General features: G+C 39.3%; 1 protein-coding gene across 1 annotated transcript; it reads left to right on the forward strand.

Annotated features, from left to right (window-relative positions):
- Positions 1-908: 908 nt before the first annotated feature.
- On the forward strand, positions 909-26,037 carry Pi4k2b (phosphatidylinositol 4-kinase type 2 beta). The gene is made up of 10 exons (XM_034509452.2): positions 909-1,342; positions 9,209-9,345; positions 11,409-11,609; positions 12,192-12,323; positions 13,904-14,057; positions 15,673-15,740; positions 17,835-17,934; positions 21,267-21,400; positions 22,773-22,832; positions 24,211-26,037. The coding sequence occupies exons 1-10, from the start codon at positions 1,093-1,095 to the stop codon at positions 24,382-24,384; spliced, it is 1,410 nt and encodes a 469-aa protein (XP_034365343.1). The 5' UTR covers positions 909-1,092; the 3' UTR covers positions 24,385-26,037.

Below are 26,037 nucleotides of genomic sequence, written 5' to 3' on the forward strand. Positions count from 1 at the left end.
AGCTCAATTGGGAATAACAATTTCTGGAAAGACCTTAAATGTTTGAAAATTAATACATTTCAAAGTAGCAGCTCAAAGAGGAAAATTCTAAGAGCAATTAGAAGCTATTATCAGCTGAGTCAAAAGTGAAGCACACTACATTGAAAAAACAGTGGAACCCGTAGCTAAAGCAAAGCTCTGAGGGTAACTCATACCTCTAAAGGCATTATATTTAAAAAGTAGAAGACTCCTCGACAATGTTTTAATCTTTACTAAACAACTAGAAAAAGAAAAGTGAAACAAATGAGTAGTAAGAAGCAAAAAAAAATAAATAAAAATAAAAAATAGTCAGTGAAGTAGAAAAAAATTAGCACAGCCAAAATGCAGCCTTTGAAAGATTTCTAAATGTTGATACACCTTAGTTTATATAAGTCAAAGCAAAAGAAAACTATAAATTACCACTATCAAGAATGTCTAAACATACACTCCCTTCTCGATGTTAGTAGGAAATAAATGTATGTAATGTATAGATTATGGTTACAAAACTTAGGTTATGTCTAAAGAGATGCTCCCTGCTCTTGTGGACTTCTTCTATTCCAAGATGTTAGTCAAATAAACACACACACACACACACACACACACACACACACACACACAACACACATACATGTCATATGGACGATAGTAATAGAAGCTCCCAGCCTTCATGAACTTTTAGAGAAAAGTTAGTGAAATAAATAATAAATGTATATAGTAATCAGAGAACACTATTTAGGTTGGAAGGGATGCTCCTCCACAGAAACGACGCTGGTCCTGGCTCTCTGCTGATTCACAGCAGTGGCAAACACCTCCAGAGGCGGAGACACAGGTGGCCCGCGCTGCCCTGCCCCGCCCCGCCCTCGCTTGTTCCACCCCCGGTCCTTTTGCGCAGGCGTGAGGAGGGCGTCCCGCGGCTCGAGGGGCGTGGCGTGGCCGGCGGCTGGGCGGGGCGGCCGCGGGCTGGTGGACTGGTGAGGTGGCGTCGGTGGGAGCGGTCCGCCGCGGTTTGGCGTGATGCTGGGGTCCCAGTCCGGAGCCCGGCGACTCTGAGCTCCCGAGCCGCCCCGGGACATCATGGCGGAGGCCTGCGAGCCCACCCGCCCCTCGGAGGACGAGGACGAGGAGCGGGAGCCGCTTCTGCCTCGAGTCGCCTGGGCCCAGCCGCGGAGGGGCGCGCCCGGGAGCGCCGTGAGGCTGCCGGCGGACGAGGGCGCGGCTGTCCTCTGCGAGCCCGCCACCAACGAGCCGCCGGTGGTGTCCGAAGACGGGTCGATCTCCGCGAGCTTGTCCACCGAGCTGGACCGGACCCGCAGCGCTGGCTCAGGTGCGATCGATGCGCGCGTGCAACCCGCCCCTCCCTGCCTCAGTTTCCTCTCACCTTTCCCCCTGTGGCAGGCGAACAGGGACCTCTAAAATCTCACTCTGTAGGTTTCCCAAAAGAATCAGTTCAACTGGGAACTTCACCCAGGACTGTGACGTAAGTTGTTTGTTCAAGTTTGGACTTAAAGTTCTGAATTAAGAACTCACAGCGATCCAGAAAGTTCTCGTCGGAGTCGTGAGTTTACAGGACGGGTGATAGCCGAGAGATGTAAGGAAAGAATGACCATTTGCTGCTGGGACAAGTTTCAAAACTTTCTATTAAATGTTGCTATTGTGACGTTAGCCAGAGGGGGCAGAGGCGGGTGAAATACTGCTGCCTGCTCTCTGCGAAGTGTATTTGTGTGCTTAAAAAGGAAAACACCTTTTCATTATCGTGTGGGCTGATTTTAAGTGGACCTTTGAAAGAGAGGCTAAGAAAAAAAATGTTTCAAATTAAGGCATGCTATTGCAGGCCTGGATGTCTGTGTGGTGCGTTTGGACTGGTGGAGTGGAATTTGGTTGAAATGGAGTAGATTTGTATGAGATCCGCCTGGAATCCAGACTGGCTTCAAAAACAACAACAAACCCCTCCCCCCCAAAAAAACCAAAAAACTCCTACTTGTTGATGATAGGATGGATCCAAAGAAATGGCATCTGCACTGTTCAAGAGCATCATTCCATATAATCTTTTATGGAAGAGCCTCAGGGAAGGTAGTTGTTATTAATACTGCATTTCCTAGAGGTTGTTAAGTTTTTACTTGACCTACCAGTGTGCTAATGAGACTTGAAATGATTTGGGCAGAGCATGTCAAGAGTTCTAACTGAACTTTTATTCAAACACAAATCTTCTAAGAGACCTAAAGGAAATAGTCTCTGAAACGAATTAAGTCCGTGTGTGTCTGTCCTTACCACGACATTAGCTGATGGGTGAGTTCGCAATACAACCTTGAATAGAGCAAAGGAATGTGAAGTTTTCCACTTTCACAAACTAACCTCTCTGTTCAACCAGCTGCAGCAGACACTTTGGCCATATCTGAGGTAGAATCTAGTCTGTGAGGTAGCTGAGATCCATATGGTGACCACTTGCTCCAGACTTAAATAGAGCCTAAGGTCTTGAAAAACCTTTACTGTTTGACTGGGTTGGATTAGTTTGTTTGGTTTTCTCCCTTTGTGTATTTGTTGTCAACACTTATATTAAGGCTAAAAAAAAAAAAAAAAAAAAAGTCAAAAGGATAAGAATGTGGTAGTTAGAATGCAAAAGGATTATCCAAACTCTTAGCTTCTCCGTGATGATATTTAGATCAGAGTTTGCAGTTTGTTTGGATGATTTTTGACATTAGTTCTCACACCAGCACAGTGGGTTAGTTGTCGCTGACCTTCTTTGTGAGAACTGAAAATTAGTAAAATTCTAACAACCAGTGCCTCCTATACTTGAGGAGTAAGTAGTTTGCACAAAGTCACGTATCCAGGAAGTGGTCAAGACTGAGCCACTTCTTTTCCAAGTCCTGTATTACTATAGGAGTCTGTGTTACAAAACAACTACTGTTTTGGGGTATTATGTAGGTTCTTTTTTTTACTAGGATATTTTTTTCTGATTCTTTTGTTTTGTTTTTTAAGACGGGGCTTCTCTGTGTAGCCCTGGCTGTCCTGGAACTTACTCTGTAGACCAGGCTGGCCTCAAACTCAGAAATCCGCCTGCCTCTGCCTCCCAAGTGCTGGGATTAAAGCAGTATGCCACAGCTGAAACTATTTTTAAAATCCTATTAAAAATTAAAAATAAAAAATCAGAAGCCGGGCAGTGGTGGCTCATGCCTTTACAAACAAACAAACAAACAAACAAATAGTTTCAAACTATTAAAAACTGCTTAAAGTATTTAAAACTAGTAAAAGGTTTATGATTGAATAATTTAACTATTTTTATGTTTAGTGTATCGAAAGTGTCCATTAGCTCTTTTGTTCTTTACCTACCACGCAGTTGTCATGAGAACACCTTTAATTTTAAGATATGCTTTTAGATTAATATTGACATTTCTGGTGTTTAACTATTTATACAAACAAGAGCTTTATGTTCTTGAGCCAATAGAGAATGCCATGCATCTATGATCTTTATATTAACAATGTAGTTAGATGGCAGATTCTAGAAGTCTCATAAACTCTAGTGTTATTAAGTCAGTATTCAGACATCATAATCAGTGAATGAGGTTGTAATAAAGATGATAGCTAATACTGGTATGCTAGTTGCACATGCTGGGCAGAGTTCTCTGCACTTCACATGTAATAGATCGTAACTAGCCCTATGAAATAAGCACTACTTTGGATTCCCACATAAAAAGGCAATCTTGGTTTGGTGGTACATACCTGTAATCCCAACACTTAGGTGGGTGAAACAGAGGGACAGCCTTGAATTTAAGGCTAGTCTGGGCTGTAGATAGTGAGTACCAGGCTAGCTAGGGATGCAAAGCAAAACTGTCAAAAAAAAAACCTCCAGAAACAAACAAAAAACCCCTAAAAATAAAGGGTTTTTTGTGGGGGGGGGGGGGTTTAGAGAGGTGACTCAGCAGTTAGCAGAGGACCCAGCACTCACTTGGTGATTCCTAGCTTTCTATAACTCCAGTTCCTTGGAAGCTGATGCAGTCTTTTCACCTGTACAGACCCCAGGCATGTGCATGATGCACATACATACACACAGGCAAAACATTCGCACCATAAAATAAACAAATCTAAAGCGTAGACATAACTTCCCAAACTCTATTTCAGTGGAAGGAATCTCAGAACTGATGGTAACTGTTGCCTGATCAGGGACTCAAGAGGCCAATAATCTTAACTATTTTAGGGCAGATTTTAAAGAATACATGTTCCTTTGCCTTGACAGTCCACCATGCCTGAGCTTTGAAAGTAAACAATTATGGAACTAAAAATTATTACTCAGCCTGCCAGTGCTCAAAATACAGCTATTGCAAGTTGAGCGTGCTGACTCGCTCTGTAATTCTAGCAGGTAGAAGGCTGAGGCAAGGAGGATCAAGCTTGGGTTTAAGGCCAATCTGGTATATAGAGTTTTTAAGGCCAGACCAGCATGATTCAACGAGACTCTACAAAGCAAACAATTTGCATCCATTCTTATCCATTTATTACAGAAATGGACATCATTCATCAAATATTTGATTATCTACTGGGCACCAGTAGAAAGTAAGTCTTGAGGAACCAATAGTAAGTAACCTACATCATATGGTGGGCTGTGGTTAACTGCTATAGCTCCACACAGCTTTGTAGTCCAGTGGACCATTAGGTCACTTAACACAGTTCTGATGGGCTATGTATGTGACCTGACAGGGAAAGCCAAGGTTCCTGGGAAGCCTGGAAGCCAGGTCTTAGATGAAAGGACCAGGGGATTGGCATCAATTGGAACCCTTGAGGCATGTGTAATCACCAAGCTCATTAGCGCTTTTTCTAGAAAGGATTCCAGTAAAGATGTAGGAAGGTGAGCAAAATGTAGTTCTAATCTTCCTGGGAGAATAAGTTCTTGTTGCTTTATTTAAGTGAAAGTATGTTAAGTTACCTTGCCTGCTTACATTCATCTAACCAAACAACACAATAGCTTTTTAGATTTTCAGTTTTCCAGAGCACCCGTGACAGCCTTTGATGTGATCAAATGGATACTTTGTTATCTTTTTAGACGGATTTCTTGTGGTCCATCCACATGCTAGGTACATGTGATACATTAGAAATCAGAACAAAGTTCTGAGCTTTCCCAGATTTTAGGTCATTTTGTTACAGTTTTAAATGTGGACAGCGAATGGGAGTTGTGGGCAGGAAGTTTAGTTTTTTTATGAGAATAGTACAGACAATTCAGAGAGGAAGCTGGATGGGCATCTTTGAAAATCAGAGAATCAGGCTGGAACTTGACTACAAGGCCACCACCTCTTAGAGGAGACCCAAATAATGTTGCAAAGATAAATTTGAGATTATCCTTGGAATGTGTTTTTTGAGGACTGAAGTAATAACTAAGCCACTGCTCTTGTAGCGGACCCAAGTTCAGTTCCTGGCACTCAGCTAGGGCAGTTCACAACAAACACTAGGGGTCCGATGCCCTCTTTTGAACTCCAGGGGCACCTCCACTCACACATACACATAACCTTCCACCATGCACATATACACTTAATTGAAAATCCTTTTTTTAAGAGAGAAAAATTTGAGAATTTTCTGACATGCACACAAATCAAAATAACAGTTTATTCTTTAAAAGTGTGAACATAACTAAAAACAAAAAAAGTCAACGAGGCCAGGAGTATAGTGTAGTGTGGTGCTACAGTGGTACTCAAGGGGCTTTAAGTTCAGTCCCTCTCATACAACTAACTATGTCTTCTACTACTCAAGCCGGATGCCAGCAACAATTCTTCAAACCAAATTATCCATAGCACATTAGGCACAAAGCAGTGTGATATCTGTGAGTGTTCTTAAAGTTAATCCTGTTTCCAGTGTGTATTTAAATCACCCGAATGTGAGGAATTGTAGAATATAATTGCCAAGGACACAGTTAATGAAAAATTAGCTACTGAAAACTAATTGCTTTGATTTGAAAATAGTTGAAGCTGCGTTTTCTCTCATGATACTTAGGGCCATTTATTTATTTGTTTGTTTGTTTTACATATAAGTACCTTTGTAGATTGTGTTGCTAAATTCAAGCCATCTTCAAATAAGAGAATGGACATTTCCAGTGGAGAAGATGCCGTTTCATTAAGGGCTGAGAACATCCTGGCTTATTATAAAGAAATACTCTTGGTTGATCTGATTTCGACTGAAGCTGAATTGTGGTTATGGATTCCATGACAGCAAGGAAGAGAGTGTGTGTGATAAACTTTAAAGTGTAACCTATGTGTCAGTTCAGTAACATTTAATAGTAACCATGTGCATGTAGTATCCTAAGGAACTGTTGCAGATGGGAGAGGCCACAGTGGTCTCATAGTTGAGTCATCTTAATATAAACTAGTAGTGTATGGCAGGATCTTAAGTAACTAATGTAGCATTATAAGGCCTCTTCTTTTGAGTTGATACCAAGGCTAGAGAGTCTCTGTTCTGCAATGGGTTTCTTGGTTCTGGAAGCCTTGTTTTATGGAGAAACTGGAAAACTGAAGCATGAGGCTGGAGCGCTGGCTCCATGGTTAAGAGCATTTACTGCTCTTTTGAAGGACCTGGGCTTGGTTCTCAGTATATGCTTGTCAGATTCACTGCCGTATTTGATTCCTGTTCCTGGGCCTCAGGGCCCCCTTTGAGCTTCTGTAGGCACCAGGTACTTGATGCACATATATACATGCAAGCAATGCATATAAAATAAAAATAAATACAGTTTTTTTTTTTTTTTAAATCTTGAAAATAAAACACTTTGATCTAAGAGGAAGTAGACAGTGAGAGACTGGAGAACATGAGGTGACTCTCATCTGTGTGAAGAACTGTCACAGAAAGAAAGGGGTAAGTAGACTTTGGATTTGCTCCAGATGGCAGATCTAGGATAGAGAGTCAAACCCCAAGAGACTTCTTTTCTGGAAAAAGGAGTTTGTGTTTGTTTTCATGCATACAAAAAAATATTAGTAAGGAAAAGAAATGATATCTCTTTGAGATCATTTGGTTACAGTCTCTCTCAAGATCACTTTCTGGTGATACATTTTGGAAGGTACCCCAGCACTAGGAACAATGTTGAAATAAGTAACTTTTCAAGATCATTTTAATTAACCTATCCACTGGGACTGCAGAAGATGGCTCTGCTTTTACAAGAGGACCTGGGTTCAGTTCCCAGCACCCACAGAGCTGTACACAACCATCTGTACCTTCAATTCCAAGTAAGGAGGCTCCAGCACTGGTGTCTACCTGCTCAGGCACCAGGCATACACATACATACATCCTGTGCAAACATGCACAGGAAATAGCAATATTTTTAAAGGAACCTATAAATCTCTGTCTGATGTGTAAGAAATATCATTTGATGATAATGGTTATTGGTACCTGTATTATTCAAATAAATATAAATGCCCACTATATACTGATGCCTGTCCAGAGTCACCAAAGTTAAGAGTTCCTCATTTAATTCAATTATTTTCAAGGGACAAATGTGTTGTTTGGAATGAGCATCTCAGTTGTATAGACATGATTAAAATACTTTGCTTATTTTTAGGTAAGTGAAGTAATGTTCAAATAATTCTTTTTGTAATATTTTTGTCAGCAAAGACTTTTTAAAAAAGTAAATAACATTTTTATTTCTGTCTGAATTAAAGTTGATTTGTTTTGAAGTTTCATAATAATGTACATAGAGAGTTGAAGTACCTTCCAAATTAAAATGGAAGTGGCTTTTAGTTTGTCTTTGCATTCTAAATGATTCATTCATCAGCAGGTGATTATTGAGTGCTTCTTATGTTCTGGAAACTGCAAGTCCTGAGGACACACCAGTAAAAGAAATCCTTGTCTGTTCAGAGCTGGCAAAACAAATCAGGAGATATGCTCAGATAAAGCAGAGATTAGCAGCAGTTGGGTAAAGGAGGCCATAAGGACATAGATAGCCTTTGCTCAGAGTGAAATGGGAAACCCTTAGGCTGTTTGGTACAATTAGAGATATGATTGTGAATTGGCTTAATGTACTTTAGGAAGGAGTTGATAGAGCTGACTTTATTATAGGAGCAGAGGTTGTAAGAGTTTGTGTGTTTGGATACTTATGGCTGGTTTATACATTAGATGTGGAGATTGAGAGTGTGAGATTGTTGCTGATTACAAGATTTTTGATCCAAGCAACTGAAAGATACAACATCAGCAACACCTGGAATAGAGCAGAGTGGCTGCGTTTGGGAGAGGTGGTAGGGATAAGGTATCGAGTTCCGAGAGTAGTATGTCTTGAGCTGTCTTTTAACAGCCAAGAAAAGAGGTTGGGTTCAGTGTGGGAGTTGAGGGTGGAAGCTGGAAGTGGTGTGGGTGCTGATACAGGAGAACAGGAGAGCATGAACTAGACCTGGGTGAACTAGACATGCTTAAGTCAGTATACTGGAAGGAGGAAAACCTGCTGAAGGAGTGTAGGAGAGGTGCTATAGCAAATAGGGGGCAGCTTGATGTAAATGTACTTGTAATCCCAGTGCTGTTGAGGCAGAGACAGCAGGTCCCCAGGGCTCACTGGCTAGTCAGCCTAGGCTAATTGGCAGGCCCCAGTTCTCAACAAGAGACCCCTGTCCATTCTCCTAAAAAAAAGTTGGGGTTGGGGAGGTGGTTCAGGTCAGGGAGGTAAAGGGGCATGCTGCCATGCCTGACCACCAGAGTCTGATCCCCAGGACCCATGTGGTGGAAACTGAAAAGATTCCTAAAGTTGTCCTCTGGCTTCCATGCATGAGAAAGGCACACATACAAACACACAATAAGTAAATGAATGATTAAATAAATGTTTGAGGGGAGAGAGTTAGAGAGATAGCTCTGCAGTAGGAGCACTGACTGACGTTCCAGAAAACCTGAGTTGTGTAGCTCTAGTACCATGGAATCTTATGCTCTATTGTAGTGTCCCAGGGTACCAAGCACAGACATATTTGTAAGCAAAATACCCATACACATTGCGTGGGGGGTGGGGGGCGGGGAATATTTTTTTTAAAGGATCACTTCTGAGGAACCCATCCAGAGAAACACCCCAGCATTGACCTTTGACCTCTGTGTGTGTACACAGGAACACACAGGCACTTAAGGTCAGCTAAGAGGATCATAGCTGACTATCTGATGTTTGATTTCATTTTTCTGTACCTTACTGTCCTGAAGCCAATCACACAGGTCCATAGTAACTGACCTAATGCAGTAATTGCTGTTATTTCAGAAACAAACACATTCTTGGAAGATCCAGAATTTGCTGATATTGTATTGAAAGCAGAACAAGCAATAGAAATTGGAGTTTTCCCAGAAAGAATCTCTCAAGGGTCAAGTGGAAGTTACTTTGTAAAGGATCCTAAAAGGGTGAGAACTTCACATTTGTTACACAAATTTTTGGAAGACACTACTTTAAATGTGAAATGTCTGAGTTTCTGAAATTATTTTCCTATTATATTTGTTCCCTTTTTTCCAAAATAAAGGTCAGTGGTTACTGTTGTTAATGTAAAAGTGGAGCCAGTAGTATCCAGTTGTAGCTTTTTGTCCTATTTTTAGTTTCAAGCATTTAATCTTTTATACCCATGTTACTTGAGGATCTGTTAAATGCATATTTAGGGCTCCTTTAGAGCCCTGCTACCATATTAGCCAAGTACAATGCAAGTCGGGACTTTCAAAACCTGTGTAGTGTCATTTCCCAATGCTTGATTTAGTTTTTAAGGTATAGTTCAATGCCCCAGGAATATTCTCCTAGCAGTATGCCAAGGGAAAGAGGCGTGGTGAAGCTTGAAAGCATTGGAGTGCAGCAACTAGAAGTGAGCTCTGACTCTGGAGTGGGAAAGAGATGTCGATATGGACTTTTCCACTGAGTCCAGAGGTTTTCAGAAATGGTGCTATCCTTTCTAAAAGCTACTGTGGTACATAATCCACAGGCCTTTCTTCATGAAGGAGAAAGTTTAACATTTCAACCCTCCTCCCAACAATTGAAGTTATATTTTAAAAGTGATTTTTTAAAAACATAATCCTAGTTGTTAAAAAAAAAAACAAACAAAACTAGGTATAGCATATGTGCCATGATCAGATCCACATGTTTTAGGTTTTGTTTTGTAGGGGAGTAGGAATTTTGGAGACAGACTCTTGTGTTTCCTGGGTTGGTGAACACCTTCTCTGCCTGTCTTGTGAGTGCTGTCTTGTGAGTGCTGTACGTATATATTGCCTGGTTTTAAGTGATTCTAGGGATAGAACCCAAGGCTTCATGTGTGCTAGGCAGGCCCTCTGCCAGCTGGGTTATTGATGATGATGATTTTTGGTTTTTGATAGTCTTCCTCTGTAGTTCATGCTGACTTAGAACTCATTCTGTAGCAGCAGAATGTCTCATCCTCTCAAGTGCTAAGGGCCATAGATGTGGAGCCACAAGTCTTACTTTCAGGCTGCACTTCTTAAATTTTTTTTTAAGTTAAATTTTTTTAGAATTAATTACATTATAAAGAAATTATGTTTAAATTATATTTTTATTTCTTGTCTAAGATATTTGAGCCATGAATTTAATGATGACATCTTATTAGATTAGTACTAACAATTGTAGAAACTTTTGGACACCCATAAACATTTTTTTCTTCTTTATTTTTTTTTTCTCTTACAACAAGAGTTTTGTTACATGTCTCAGGCTAGCTCAGAACTCACTATCTTCTTGCCTTAGTTAACCCACTAGGTTCTGTATGTGCCACCATCCATGGCCAAAGTTTTTCTTGCTGGGAGAGAGTTAAGAAGGGTTCATGAAAAACGTATCTGGAAAAACCTTAGGTGAGCACTGCTGACAGCGTAGATGGTCAGTTTATGTTATTTGTTAGCATTTTAAAAGAATTACTTGAGTACATACTATGTATCAGGAACTGCTCTGAGTACTGGAGATAAACTCTAATGGATTCCTTCTCTTTTTTAGAATATTCAGCACGCAGGGAAAGGAGATAGTGAGGGAGTATATAATTGGATCTTTAGTAGATTGTAAGTAACACACAGCACTGCTTACTTTCATAAAGTGCAGTCTGAGACAGGAGAAATTCTTAAGCTTGTGAGCTTGAAATTAGCCTGGGCAACCTAGCCATAAAGAGAAGGGGGCAGGTGGAGTTGGGGACGGGGCCATAATCTAATGTTATTTAGTAAGAACAGTGACACAGAACACAGGAAATTAATATGGTAAATGGCATGAAGCCTTGAGTTGCTTTCTAAGGTTTGTCCAAGCAACTTTTGAAAAACACTGATACATGGAATTGTTGATTTTGAATGCAATCAATTCTTAGAATGTGATTGGCATCAGTCATCTTAGTACTTGGGAGTTATACATAAATCTTATTTATTGCCATGCATTTTGTATATTGTAATCCATCTGTCCTTTAAAGACTATTAGGATTTCTGCCTTTTCCCTCCCATAGAATATTATTGGCGTGTTTAAACCCAAATCAGAAGAACCTTATGGCCAGCTGAACCCCAAGTGGACCAAGTACGTCCATAAGGTTTGCTGTCCCTGCTGTTTTGGCCGAGGCTGCCTTCTTCCTAACCAGGGGTACCTTTCTGAAGCTGGTGCCTACCTGGTGGATGCCAAGCTTCAGCTGGGCATTGTACCTAAGACAAAGGTAAAGGAGAGCTTGGTTTATAGTCTGAGTACCTATACTTAGCTCGCTGGTGGACCCTTGAGTGAGGACCCCAGTGATAGAGCCTAGAGTAGAATCCCTTCGTTATAACTCAAGGGTCCGGAACAGCTGGTTACATGCACTTGGGTATAGCTCCATACAGTAGTGAAGGGCATGTCTTTTGTTTGGGAGGTCACAAGATGCTAACAGAGAGGAGAGCGGAGTATTTAGAAAGAAAAGGACCAGGGGTGATCCTGCTAATGTTAGACTTACTAACGCGGTTGCAATATTGCCCTTGTCTTCTTTGGGGGCTTTATATAATTTTATTTGATGCCTTCTCAGAAATGTTTGTTCTTAGTTCTATAGCTCAAGGCTCTTATTTTTTCCCACTGGAAACTTTAGACTGGTTTTTATAGCTTTTTTGAAAGAAATATTTGCCATTTAAAGTTCTCTGGCCTTTGTGGTTTAGGTTCTCTGGGAGCTTTGTTACAGGGTTAGACCCTGCTCATTTATACAGTTTTAGAGTGAATTTGATGGTAGGTGTGAATAGAAATACCATAATCCAAACTCTAACCATTTTTGTAGGTGGCTTGGCTTGTCAGTGAGACATTTAACTACAGTGCAATTGACCGTGCAAAATCAAGAGGCAAAAAGTATGCCTTAGAGAAAGTGCCAAAAGTAGGGAGAAAGTTCCATCGGATAGGACTTCCTCCTAAGGTAAGATACTCTATAATAAGCTTTGCTTTCAGAGGAGTTGGACATGTATTTCCTGAGCTCCTGGGATGAGGCATGTGACTAGACATCGGGCATCCTGCTGTAGGCTGGAAATAATAAAAAAGAAAAGCCTTTCTCCTCCTGAGCTCAAAGTAACAAGGAGTTTCAGTGCAGTTGAATAAAGATGTGTAGAAGGAGCTCTGAGGGGCTAGAAAAAAGATGCCTCGAATATAGTTCCAGTTCCCAGTGGAGCACTTGCCTCCCATGCATATGCAAGGTTCTGTATCCAGTCTTTTCTGGGAAGGGAGTTTCCTGAATTAGGAAGAGTGAAGAAGACATGGGTTAAAAGGCTCTGTAAAGTTACTGTGGGAAGTACAGGGTTAGGTTTAGAACGAGGTTCCAATCTCAGCCTTTCTGGCAACAGTTGCAGTTTTTGTAAAATGAGATGGAAACTATGCCACCTTTTAGGTTGCTAGGATAAACTGAAGTCATTTGCATCAAACAGTTGGCACATAGCAAAGATGCAGTAAATGGTACGTCTGTGCATTCACTACTAGCCAGATTTATTATTTATTTACCATTTTCAACTAAACCTAAGGGTCTTTTGGCACCTATCTAAGCAAGGATGCAAAGAGCTAATAAATAGAGCATTCTAGAAAAATCTTGAGCATTTATTTTAATATACTTGGCTTATAATTTTGTTTCTATGCAAGTGTCTAAAGATTTTGAGTAAAAATTGATAGCTAACTTATTTTTCTGTTTAATTACATTCCAGGAAGTCAGTTTTAAACATTTTTATCATTTTCTTGGATGAGCTAAAATAAGTGTGACTAAAGGAAAACCTTTAGAAAGTTAAAATTTCTGACAAGCATAGAATGTTAAGCCGGTGAGCAGGCTTCTTCATGGTGACTTGTTTCCTGCATTTGTGAGGCGGGATAGGTTGCTCATTATTGTATATCATCTACTGATGAAATTTATATTCTGACATCAACTTATTTAGCATTAAACTCCTAATTTTAATAATAAAAATGCATCTTTATATGTTCACACCTTCAAGGAAATGACTATAGTCTTTAAGCCATTAGAAAAGCCAAAAAAAATTGATTACATCTTTAAAATGTATGGCACAATCTTTTATCTGTCTAAAGAATCCATTGTATTTTACATTTTTTTTTACTTGATGTTATGAAAACAATACAGAAACACCACTTCAGTGAGAAAATTGTATTATCATGAAATAACCAAGACAGTGTACAGTTTGGTCTTTCAGTTAAAGTCATGCTGATGCCTGTTTTAGGAAGTAACCTTAAGGGTGTCACCTTTAGGGCACATTTATTCTCTTTTTTAATTTCCTAAGATAGAGCCTTAAAAGTCTTGGGGTGAGCCCCCCCCCTTTTTTTTTAGTTGTTGTGTGTTTAAGCTAATATGTTAAATGATAAACAGAGCTTATCTAGATTAGTGTTAAATGTTATTTTTCTTACTGTGCTTACATAACATTTTGTAATGCTACTACTAAGAAACTTAAAAAGCAATTGCTTTGTGGTTGTACTTTTTCTTTCTAACTGTAGTTCTTGAAATTATAGATTGGTTCCTTTCAGCTGTTTGTGAAAGATTACAAGGAAGCTGAGTATTGGCTTAGGAGGTTTGAAGCCGAGCCTCTGCCAGAGAACATTAGAAAACAGTTTCAGTCACAGTTTGAAAGATTAGTGATTCTGGATTACATCATCAGAAACACAGGTACGTTCTTCTCTCACTTGCTCTATCTCTTCAGCTATAAACCAGCTTTGAGTTACTAAATCAAAACCATAAATGTTAGTTCAAGAGAGTCCCAAGGCCCAGTCCTCTTTGGTCTTGGAAACAGGAAGCACTGACCTTCCCGGGCAGGTAGTCCTGTGCTGAGGGCCTGATTCATACTGAGACACTGGGAACTTCCTGTCCCCTCAGGTGGAGTTGCCTAAAAGCAGGACAAAGCCAGAAACTAGAAATGTCATCTACGTTTATGAAAAGATTCTCATTTTGATATCGCACAACTATTAGGTCATTTGTGAAACATTGGGCTTTTTGTTAGTGCTGTGCTGTGAGGGAACCATGATGTAGATATGTCAGATCGCTAGTTCCTACGACACTCAGGTCAGTAGTTCATGAGAACCTATTCAACATGTATCTTCTCAGCTATCACCCACGTGGGTCCAGGCCTGTGCTTCAAAAGGCCTCCTGGTGATTCTTATGCATTCTGCAGCTTGAGAACTACTGCTTCAAGTTTGTTTTTCATCACTTACATCAGCTTCTCAAAAGCATCATATAATTTTCTCAATTTGACTTTCTTAATTAAATGGTCTTAAGTTAATATTAAAACTGGACCAGAATACTCAGATGTTGACACTGGGTGAAGCTGCTTTGGATGTGGCTACCAGCCAGGGTGAATGTGCTTTCTTACTCAAGTGAAAAGACTTTATCTTTGAATTAACCTTGATCTAGCCATTGCCTTTACCTTACAGGGTGGTTCTGAGGGTGTCAGGTCAGTTAATATAGGTAAAACAAGTAGAACAATAATCTGTCTGGCACAGAGAAAAGTAAATGTCAGCTTACATTGACAGTGTTTTTAAAGTTGTGTTAAATCATAACTTTTCTATTCTTAGTTAGAACTATTGCTGCAGTGGAACACTGTGACCAAAAAACAACTTGAGGAGTAAAGGGTTTATTTGACTTATACTTCCACATTGCTGTTTATCATCAAATGAAGTCATCAAATGAAGCAGGAACCTGGAGGCAGGAGCTGATACAAAGGCAGTGGAAGGGTGCTGTTCACTGGCTTGCTCTCCATGGCTTGCTCAGCCTGATTTCTTATAGAAAACCCGGGACCATCAGCACAGGGATAAACCACCCACAGTGGGTTGGACCCTCCCCCAACAATCACTAAGAAAATGCCTTACAGCTGGATCTTTTTTTTTTTTTTTTAATAATTTATTTATTTTTTATGTAAGTACACTGTAGCTGTCTTCAGACACCCATATGAGGGCATCAGATCTCATTATTGGATGGTGTGACCCCACCATGTGGTTACTGGGATTTGAACTCATGACCTCTAGAAGAGCAGTCAGTGCTCTTAGCCACTGAGCCATCTTACCAGCCCCTTACAGCTGGATCTTATGTAGGCTTTTTCTCAGCTGAGGTTCCCTCCTTTGAGATAACTCAGGTCTGTGTGTCAAATTGACATAAGACTATATTTATGGGGAATCTGCTACAGAAAACCAAGGAAAATCTCAAAAACTGGGGGGTTAGATTTCTCCTCTTAGTATGAAGCCACACTATCTTTAAGTATCAACTAACAGACTTTTATTTCTTTTGAAAGACAGGGGAAATGATAATTGGCTAGTCAAATATGATGAGATGAAATATGCAAAGAAAATCGAAAGTGAGGTAAGGAAAATTTAGTGCGTAAAAAGTATGCGTTTAGTTTATATAACAGATTTCTTGAAGTTGTTCATATACCTGTTGCTGCTGGCGATGGGGGTTTATTTGTGTTGTTTGGTTTTACTTATTTTTGACTCAGGCTCTCTCTCATCTAGCCCGAGTTGGCCTCAGACTTTGCTCTTTAGCCATAGTTAACCTTGAACTCCCCTTCTGTCTCCCAAGTGATGGATTACAGTGTACACTGCCCACCCAGCTAGATTCTTGGTTTCTGATCCCTTTTCTCTGTTCTCCAGTTTCATCTATTATTTTGTTCACATTGCATTTTGTATGTGAGGTGGGAGCTTGTGTGCAAATATATGTGAAGGCCAGGGGTCAACTTGGTGTGTCGTTCCTCAGAAGCCATCCACCTTGCTTTTGAGATGGGCTATCTCATTGGAGCTTGCCCCATAAGCTGGGCTGGCTGGTTATTGAGTTCCTGGGGCCTATCTCTAATGTTAGCATTAGGATCACAGGTGTGCACTGCCATACCTGGCTTTTTCATGGGTTCTGAGTATAAAACTTGGGGTTTTGGGCTGGTGCTGCAAGCATTTTGCCAACAGAGCCATATCCCCATCTCTGTACTATATTCTCAGAACAAAGACCACCCCCTCCCTCCTTCCTTTCCTGCCTTCCTATCTCTTTCATATGCATATTGGAGACCAAAGTATGATATCCACTTAGTACTTTTGTAAAGCTTTGGACATTTTTAGAAATACCACCTTTACCCTCCTTTTATGCAATAAAGGCTTCTAATATCTAGGGATATGTGAGTATTTACTAATTAAGTTTCTTCTGAGTATTTCCATTCAGTGTTAGGTAATATGACATTATATACTAAAATGGAATCTGTGTTTTACTTGTGAATTATATCCTTGGAACTTTTTAAAAAGTACTTCTACTTATAACAAACTGATTTATATTTACATAATAGGTTGTATAGATATTCCACACTATCAGAATTACAGATTTCAGATTTTGCTAACAATTTTGGGAACCTGTCTTAGTTACTTTTCTACTGCTGTAAGAGACATCATGTCCCAAGCAACTTATAGAAAGAAAGGGTTTATTGGGACTTCCACAAGTATAGGGCAGAGAGAGCTGACTGGGAATGGTATGGACTTTTAAAACCAAGCCCCAGTGACACACCTGCTCCAACAAATCTTCACCTAATTTTTTCCAAACAGTTACACCAGCTGGGTACTAGGTATTCAAACTCATGAGCCTACGGGGGCCATTCTCATTCATAAGTTCAAATGTCAGATACATAAGATACACTTTTAGGATAGTTTTTAAGTTTAAAAGAATATATACACTGTAGACTGTTTAATAATTTCTTCAATATTTGATCTCTGCTCTCAAGTTACCACTCAAGCCATTGCGTCACTTGGCAGTGTTTGTGCTGCTAAGTAGTTATACAGGAAATGTGAAAATTGGCATGCACAGTGCTTAGCGATATCAAAAGACAAACTTTAGCTATAAAGTAACTTAAAAGTGGGCTTAGCAAAAGCAGCTGTGATGGGGGCTGGAGAGACGCTCAGTAGTTAAGAGCACCAGCTGCTTTCCAGATAGCCTCTGTTCAATATCCAGCACCCACATGGTGCCTTACAGTCCTTTCTGTAACTCCAGTTCTAGGAAATATGTCGTCCTCTTCTGGTCCTTGTGTGTGTGCTGTGCATACATGGAGGCAAAACACCCAGATACATAAAATCAAATACTTTTTCAAAAGAAAAGTAAGAGTGGGCAAATAGCCAACATTTAAGCAATGGGTTGGATTGTTAAAAAAAAAAAAAAAATTAGTATTTTCAGACTTTTTTCTCCAAGGAGAAAAAAGTCTATAATATAATTCTATTCTTTAAAAGTAACAATTATGAAATGTTTATTGTTTATAAAGACTGTCTCTTCTTGTTTGATTTTGTATTCTTTAATGGAAACTTAATTTTAATTTTATAAATTTTCAAGAGAGCATGCACTTGAACCTCAATAAGTATTGTGAGTAAATTGATCATTTTGAGATATTTTTTATAGAATCTGTTATCAATAGATCATTTTTCTCCCCTTTAGGAATCAAACTGGATTGACGATAAACAATTGCTCATTAAAATAGCTGCAATTGATAATGGGCTAGCATTTCCCTTTAAACATCCTGATGAATGGAGAGCATGTAAGTATTTAGAGTTCTCCTAGGTAGGAAGAGTACAGAACTGACCAAAATGGAAATAGCAAAGGAGATAAAGTGTCATTCCTTAGGGCCCAGTTCCAGCCCATGGGGCTTTGAAGACACAGTAACTTGGGTCTTGCTATTGTTTGTATACTTTTTTGGATGATCTTGTTTGGTTTGGGTCTTGGAAATAAGTTTGCTAACTCTAATTTCTAAGGCATTAACATAGGAATGGTGGATCATAGTGTCTTGGTAGAGTTGTATGCTGTTTGGGCTTCTTTCCTTTAACAAGATTCAGACCTCTGTGCCACTTCCGTAATGGTTTAGTTACCTTTCCTGTCTCTCCTGCTGCAGAATGATTGTTTTTGATACATTTGGAGCCAGTTTTGGAACTTTTTTGTTTGTTTCATTTTGTTTTTCAAGAAATGGTTTCTTTGTGTACAGCCTTGACTGTCCTGGAACTCCCTCTGTAGACCAGATTGGCCACAAACTCAGAGATCCTCCTGCCTCTGCCCAAGTGCTGGGATTAAAGGCATGGGTGACCACTGCCTGACTATGGGATGTTTTTGTCGTATTTTAAATTGTCTGTGTCATGAATTTCTCCTCTTCTTCCTCTTCCTTCTTGATAAGGTTTCTGTATATAGCTCTGGCTTGCCTGGAACTCACTCTGTAGGCAAAGCTGGCCTTAAACTCAGAGATCCATTTGCCTCTGCCTCCAGAGGGCTGGGATTAAGACTGGTGCCACCACACCTAGCCATGCTTAGCATTTTCACAGCATCCTTTAGTACTGTTTCCCAGTGTACTGTGATATGATGTATGGCCCATGTGAATATTTTTCACATTGTTAGTAGTTTCTTTGTGATTATAAATATCATCAATATAAAGGACTGTATTTGAAATAATAGGGGCATAAAGTCTCCTATGTTTGTTTATTAAATCTTGTTAGTTATTAGTCCCAGAATGCCCTCAACTTGTCCAAATGCCTTTAACTTAATTTGTTAGCTTTTGAGAGGACATAACTGATTTTTTAAAAATGAATTTCTTCTGTCTTTTGACTTTGTGTTTTATATGCAAAAGACCCAGGCTTAATTAATATTCCTGGGTTCATTTGTGTAAAATGTAGTACACTTTATTGTTCTCAGTAGTTTTTGCATTTTTTTCTGTTGTAATATTGCTGCATCACCTTTTATTTTGTTAGCATTTGCTAGTTGTTATTCTATATATTTTTAACTAAATTTATTTATTAAATAAATTCTATATATTTTTAAATAAATTTAATAATATATTTTATTCTATATATTTTTAACTTCCACCATTCTGTTTTAGGTATATGACATAAAGCATCAGCTTATTTCTTTTAACCCAGTCTGAGCCTTTTAATAAGTAGCTTAAAGTGTCAGTAAATTTGGAGTTACCTACTTTTTTTTTTTAAATTTACCATAAGTTCTGATTTGTTTGCTTTTCTTTTCCTGTGTTTTGTGGAACTTAAGTGAAATGTCTGTGGTTGCATTTTATTTTTCCCACTAATCATTGGAAACATATGCAATGGAAGGTTTCCCATAAAACATCTGGGAAGTTTTGCCAAACATTCGGTTGGGGAACAAGGGTCTGGAGCTTACAGAAGAATTGGTATTAAGGGTGTAGGGATGTTTTAGCTGTCATCTTCATAGTGAACACCATGGCTTTATTTACTGTCATCCAGGGAAATCATGGAGAACAAACACCATTGCCATTTACCTACAGAGCATAAATACTCTGTAAAAGTTTGATGAGTGTCCAATGAATGAAGGGAAAAGGGGACTAATAGAGTCTTGGAGACAGTAACATTAAAAGAAGGCAGAGAAAGCCAGGAGATGGGGAGCACCTTCCTTCCAAGACAGAACGAGAACTAAGAGAGTAGTATCCACAAAGCCACAATGGAAGAACTTCATAATGGGTGAGATGAGGCACATCGCTGAGGCTAAGTAGCCTGACTGCACGTGTGCGGTGAGAGGTCCTTAGGCAGGCCTGGAGGTGCTGGAAGTGCTGGAGGTGGTAGATGGTAGATGGTGATAGCGGAAGTTGAAGGACAGGGATTGGAAGCAGAAAGAGACAAAGAATAAGGGCCTTTTAAATGAAATTGTTAAGAGATTGGAGAGGAAAAGTAGCTTAGAGGAACATGGGACATACATGTAAAACATAGAGTTTAAGTCTCACACTAGGTGAAGAGGTGGATAGAAGTAAGGGAGGACCCTAAGGGCAGTTGACTCTTCTCATTGCTGTGACCAGGTGCCTTACTGAAGCAATATAAGGGAGAAGGAATTTGTTCTGTCTCATGGTTAAGAAAGAGGACACAGTCCATCTGTAATAGGGAATGGATTAAAAGCATCAGGCAGGCCTGTGCCTACATGGTGGTGCTCCTATAATCCAGGATCTGAGAGGCAGAAGCAAGTGGATCTCTGAGTTCAAGGCCAGCCTGGTCTGTATAACTTGTTCCAGGATAGATGGGGCTATAATAAGAAACTATTGTGGGGGAGGGGGACAGACACATGTGGCAGATAATTTACATTTATAACCATTTAATTTAACTACAATTCCCTAGCTCCACTCTGTAGCCCTACATCAGCTGCTTAAGCCCCATGTCCAGAAGGTTCCACAGCTTCCCAAACACCATCACATACCAGGTGTTCAAACACATGATGTTGTAAGGGGCATTTCACATTCAAACTATAAGTAGAGTTATCTGGTCAGTGATTCTGGAATCTACCTGTCTCTCCTTCCCATTCTAGAAGATTCCACTCATCTTCTAATCTTCCTAGTTTATTGCTAAAATACTTCCTAGTAGTAGGCTCATAAATTTTTTTTTTTTTTTTTTATCTTTTAGAGCTGTTTATGTACTTCCTAATTACTTAAAGTTTTGGAACTTTCTCTATGTACAAGTTCCTCAAATCCTGATCATTTGTAGTTGTGGAAGACAGGAGATCTCATCCATGGGACTTGATCTGGGTGTGTGAATGAATCCAGGTTCCCACCACTTTCTTAATCCCAAATGTGATGTGTTCTGATATGGTTTTTGAGATAAGGCTATTTGAATTAGGTTCATTATCAAATCCCACCTATTTATTGTTGACGCTCAGAAACAGAACAGGTTCGGACAAGAGCTTCCCACGCCTTCGCATCCCGACTGGCCATCCACGCTTGGAGTCTGAATAGCTTGTATTGTAAAGGGTGATTGTGTTCTAAGGGTTTCTTTTTCCTTTATTTGGGGGAGGCTGGGAATGACAGGAAAGAACTGGATAAATGTGAGTCTCAACAAGCTGTTACTCACTACTCATTAACCTGTATTTTCGCACTAGATCCATTTCACTGGGCTTGGCTTCCTCAAGCAAAAGTTCCTTTTTCTGAAGAAACTCGAAACTTGATTCTACCCTATATTTCTGACATGAACTTTGTACAAGACTTGTGTGAAGATCTTTATGAACTTTTTAAGGTAAACATGTTTAATTTGGACAGTGTTTTAGCTTCATGGGTATACATTTATTGTTTTCCATGTTAAATTCTACTTTCTATTTTTATTTCTTTGATGCTAAGGATTGAACTGAGGATCTTTGGCATGCTATACAAGGATCTAACCACTAATCCATTCTCAGCTCCTATATTGTTTTGAATGGCCATTAGGACTGTAGGACAGGCTGGGCAACTCATGCAATGCCCAAGTCCTCCTGAGTTTGGGGGCTAGAAGTCTGAGGTTAGGCTGGAGGGCATGGCCGGCTTCTGGAAGTCGTTCTTCCAGCTTGTGTTCCACTGACTTCCCATTCATTACACCTGAACATGTTGTTCAAGAGCAGGCTAGCTCTGGGGCTACTACTTCTACGGGAATTAGCCCCATTCCTGGGAGGTACACCTTCATGACTTGATCACCACTCAAGAGACCTCATGTCCAAATGTGTGACATCAGAGACAAGAGTTTATCACACTGGAGACACATAAGCCTTTTTCCATAATAAACACCATGCTTTCTTATTTATATTTAACTTTAAACATACAATATCCCTACAACACTATTTTTATCATATACTATTAGAATATGGATGTTTAGTCTGCATGGGAATCTGTGTCCTGGGGGTTGGGGGTCTAGGGGTGAGAGTAGAAGAGTAGAAGAGGCCAGGAGGAGGTTGTAAACAGCCATATTGGTGCTAGGAATGAAACTACCAGTGCAGCCGGTGTTCTTTACCCCTGAGTCATCTCTACAGCCCTAACATGATTTTCTCATTTAGTACCAATAGCTTACTCTTGGCTGCAGATGGACACATGCATGCATAGTTCTTAAGGAGGAAAAACTAGGCAAAGGTTTTTCCATATGTTAATTTTTGCAAAATTGATTGTCAAAAAATGCAGTCTTTAAAAATAAGCTACATTATAGCATAGCCTGGCACAATAGAGATGAAATAGCAATTTTGTTTTATAATACATACATTTGTAAAGTTCTATTTACTGAGTGTTAATCCAAGACTTTTTTTCAAGTTGGATTTTTTTTTTTTTACAAAATTACTCTTTATATTGTAATGTATGTTTTGTGATCTGATAGGATTTAATTTCTATAAAAAGCCTAAACTCATTGAGTTGTATTAAATTCTTTCTGGAAAAGTAGGGAGTATAAGCAAATAAAACTTGGCTTGTTTTCTGGGCCTTTCCAAAATGACATCAGATTAGAACAGTCTTCTCTCATGCTTTCAGTAGGGAGGCTTTCTTAGGGCCTTCCTTACTACAGAGAAGGGTTGGTTTGTTTTAAAGTTTAGTATTTGTTTTAAAGGTGTTGGTGTTGGGAACTATATTAACCTCCTCCCCCCTTTCTGTAACAGACTGACAAAGGATTTGACAGAGCTGCTTTCGAAAATCAGATGTCTGTGATGAGAGGCCAGGTAGGTCACTGTTCGACATTGTTTGTTGAGAAGAAGGTCTCCTAGAGACAGTTACCAACTTTCCCCACTGTGACATAGTGTGGCTCCTAGTACTACCTGTCCTGCTGACGGAGATACTTCAGGTGATGATGCTGAGGTCGATTAAGGAAGGTTGCATCTCTCTTGCCCAATAAATTAGCTATTTTCCCCTTGTGTGTTTGTTTAGCCAGTTGTTTGCTCAGCGTGATTGCCTTCTGTCCCTTTAAGTACTCCACATGGAATCCAGCTGGCACAGTGCATGTAGGCAAACATTCTCCCACTGAACTACATCTTCAGCCCCATTTGTCCCCATTTTGCTGACTATTTTCTATGTGTTCTTATCTTTTTCTTCCTAAGATACAGTTGCATGAACCTTTCCATACCAAATTCTTTTGCCAGTAGGTAATTTTCTACTATGTAGGAAAAAGGAAGATATGAATTATTACAATTATATCTATGGTGCAAACACAGCACTTGAGAGGTAGTGGCAGGTGGATGTCTGAGCTGGAGGCCAGCCTGGTCTACATAGCTAAGTTCTAGGACAGCCAGGACTACATAGAAAAGACAAAACAAAAATTATACCCGGCACAGTGATGAACACCTTTAATTCTAGCATTCAGAGGCAAAGAAAGGGAGATCTTTCCAAGTTTGAAGCCAGCAAACTTGGCCTCATCTACGTAGCAAGTTCATCTACAGAATGAGACACTGGCACACTGTCTGCCTCCCCAGGTATATGAACAAAGGGGTAAATTAGCTATCAGCTATGAATTGAGGTTCATAGATATACCCACATGCCCCAAAGTAGAAATTCTAAGATATTTTGAATGAGCACATATTTTATGTATAGATTACATACAGTAAATTATATATATACACACATACATACATACACACACACAGTAACAAACCAGTAAAAGCATGTGTGTGTGTATTCCTTTTCCTCTGATCCTTTTCCTCTGCTAAAATGAAGGCAGAAATTATGTGTATTTACTTCAGTAGTCAAATCCTAGTACACAGAAGAAAAAATCTTGGAAACGATAGGGAGGCAATTACTTTATTTGTTCAATAAGTGAGTTGTCAGACAGGCACTTTAAACAGTATTTAAGTTTTCTATAAACAGTATTTAAGTATTTAATAATTCATATCTTCTTATCAATGGGTTGTATACAGACTTTTGATTTCTTTAGTCTTTGATTTCACTGCTGCTGGATATCAGCACATTCTGCAGTAGTTTAAAATTCCAGTTGGTAAAAGATATTTAATTCTAAGGTGTTATCCATGTGTATTTAAGTGTATATACATACGGTACATATTTATAGCATTTACTCCAAATTGATGAGAGTCTCTTGTCTTTCCACAGATCTTAAACCTCACTCAGGCACTGAGAGATGGGAAGAGTCCGGTGCAGCTGGCACAGATGCCATGTGTGATCGTGGAATGCAGCAGAACTGGTAGCCAAGGCCGTGTGGTACACCTGGGCAGCTCCTTCACCCAGACAGTTCACTGCAGGAAGCCATTCTTTTCCTCCTGGTAGCAGATGTAAGGGGAACAGCTGTGTGTTGTTACTGTGCTGATAAAATATTACAGTGATGTAAATCTGCTGTTGAGAGCACCAGTCGCCAAAACCTCAAATAATTCAAGTCTTTAGATATATAGAAAATAATACTATATTTTGAATGTAATCAAAAGTTTACGATTTTTTGTCCAAATATTAAATTTCTATTTCAGGGAAGATGTGCTATATCTCCTATAGTGTATTTTTATAGAAAAATTGTATTTTATGTTGTTACTACTTTAAAAAGTAACTTCATGGTTTACACATGCTAGCATGACTGTATTTTTGTAGAATTCCAGCTAGAAGAAAAAGGTTGACTTTGAATATAGGAACATTTTATGTTCTTTTTAAACATGAGAAGAATCTTCTTGCATTCATTCCAAAAGACTTTTGAGCATGGCCAAGCCAGAAACTGCTCTTGTAGACTCTAAACAGAGTAGCCAGTAGGTAGAGCTGTCAGTGATGGTAAAGCGACCTTCATTTGAAAAGCTGCTGTTTTAAAACTGGAATCACGTGCCCAAAGGTGGTCGTTACCAGGAACCTGAAAGTTAAGTTTGAGTGACAGACTTAGTTAAGCTAAGTGACGGACGACCATATTAATTCTTGAACTTTGGTATATTTGTTGATGAATTATCCTGTTTTAGTGAGGGGAAAAAATCTAGTGACATCTCCCCTCCTTTTTAAAAAAAAAAAAAACAGGAAATAACTGAGAATTGAATGGAATAGTATGAAATTAAGGGAGATCGCCAGTATTTTAAAATTACAACATTGCCCTAAAAAAAAATCTTGGTTTTTTTTTTTTTTTTTTTTTTTTTTGGTCATATGGGATCAAATAATTGAAAATTAGTACTTCAAAACACTAATCTTAGTCAGTTCAGTACTGCAGTTAGTGTGAAACATCACTTCAAAGTAAACCATCCCCTGAAGTGTATACTGAAGTCAGAAACAGTGCTCAGGCACTCCTGGGGCAACTGGGGCTTGATCTCACCACTCGCTTTTAAGTTGCTGTCTTAGGATTTTTTTTTTTTTTTAATGAGCTATTTTTGTATGAGAAGGTGGTTATATCCAGGTGGTTAAATTAAGGTGTGTGCAGACACAGTCTCTCTCACATCTTTACCTGCGTCTTGGTGGATGTGAGGAATGAGCATACCACTGCCCTGAGGAGGCAGCTGGAAACCTGCGTCCTACCTCTTCTGACCTCCCATTAGCTCGAGAAATGGGAACCTGACTGGAATGTCAAACCACACCACCACCTGTTGGTAAATACTAGTCATTGATTTGTGCCTTTGTGTGTTCTGCAAGAGGGCATAGTTGCCTCTGCTGTGGTACGGCTTTCACAAACCATTTTCTTTCCAATGTTTTGAAAATTGCTATATTAATTTTTATAACAGAGAACCTAGTAAATTGCTACTGTTTTATAGTCTAAAATTGAAATAGTTCAAGACTATTTTTTAAATGTCTGACCATGTTAGAATAGTAGGGGTATTTAAAAATTTCAAGTGAAAATACTTACACTGTACTTTGTAAACGTTCATGAACTTAATTCTTATTTAAATATTTTGGGGTTTTTTAATGGACATATTTATATTGTCAAATACGATAAGCAAAAGAAATAAAAAATCATTGTCTTGA

Source organism: Arvicanthis niloticus, chromosome 7 (genome assembly GCF_011762505.2).
Source record: "Arvicanthis niloticus isolate mArvNil1 chromosome 7, mArvNil1.pat.X, whole genome shotgun sequence".
Lineage (NCBI taxonomy): Eukaryota > Metazoa > Chordata > Mammalia > Rodentia > Muridae > Arvicanthis > Arvicanthis niloticus.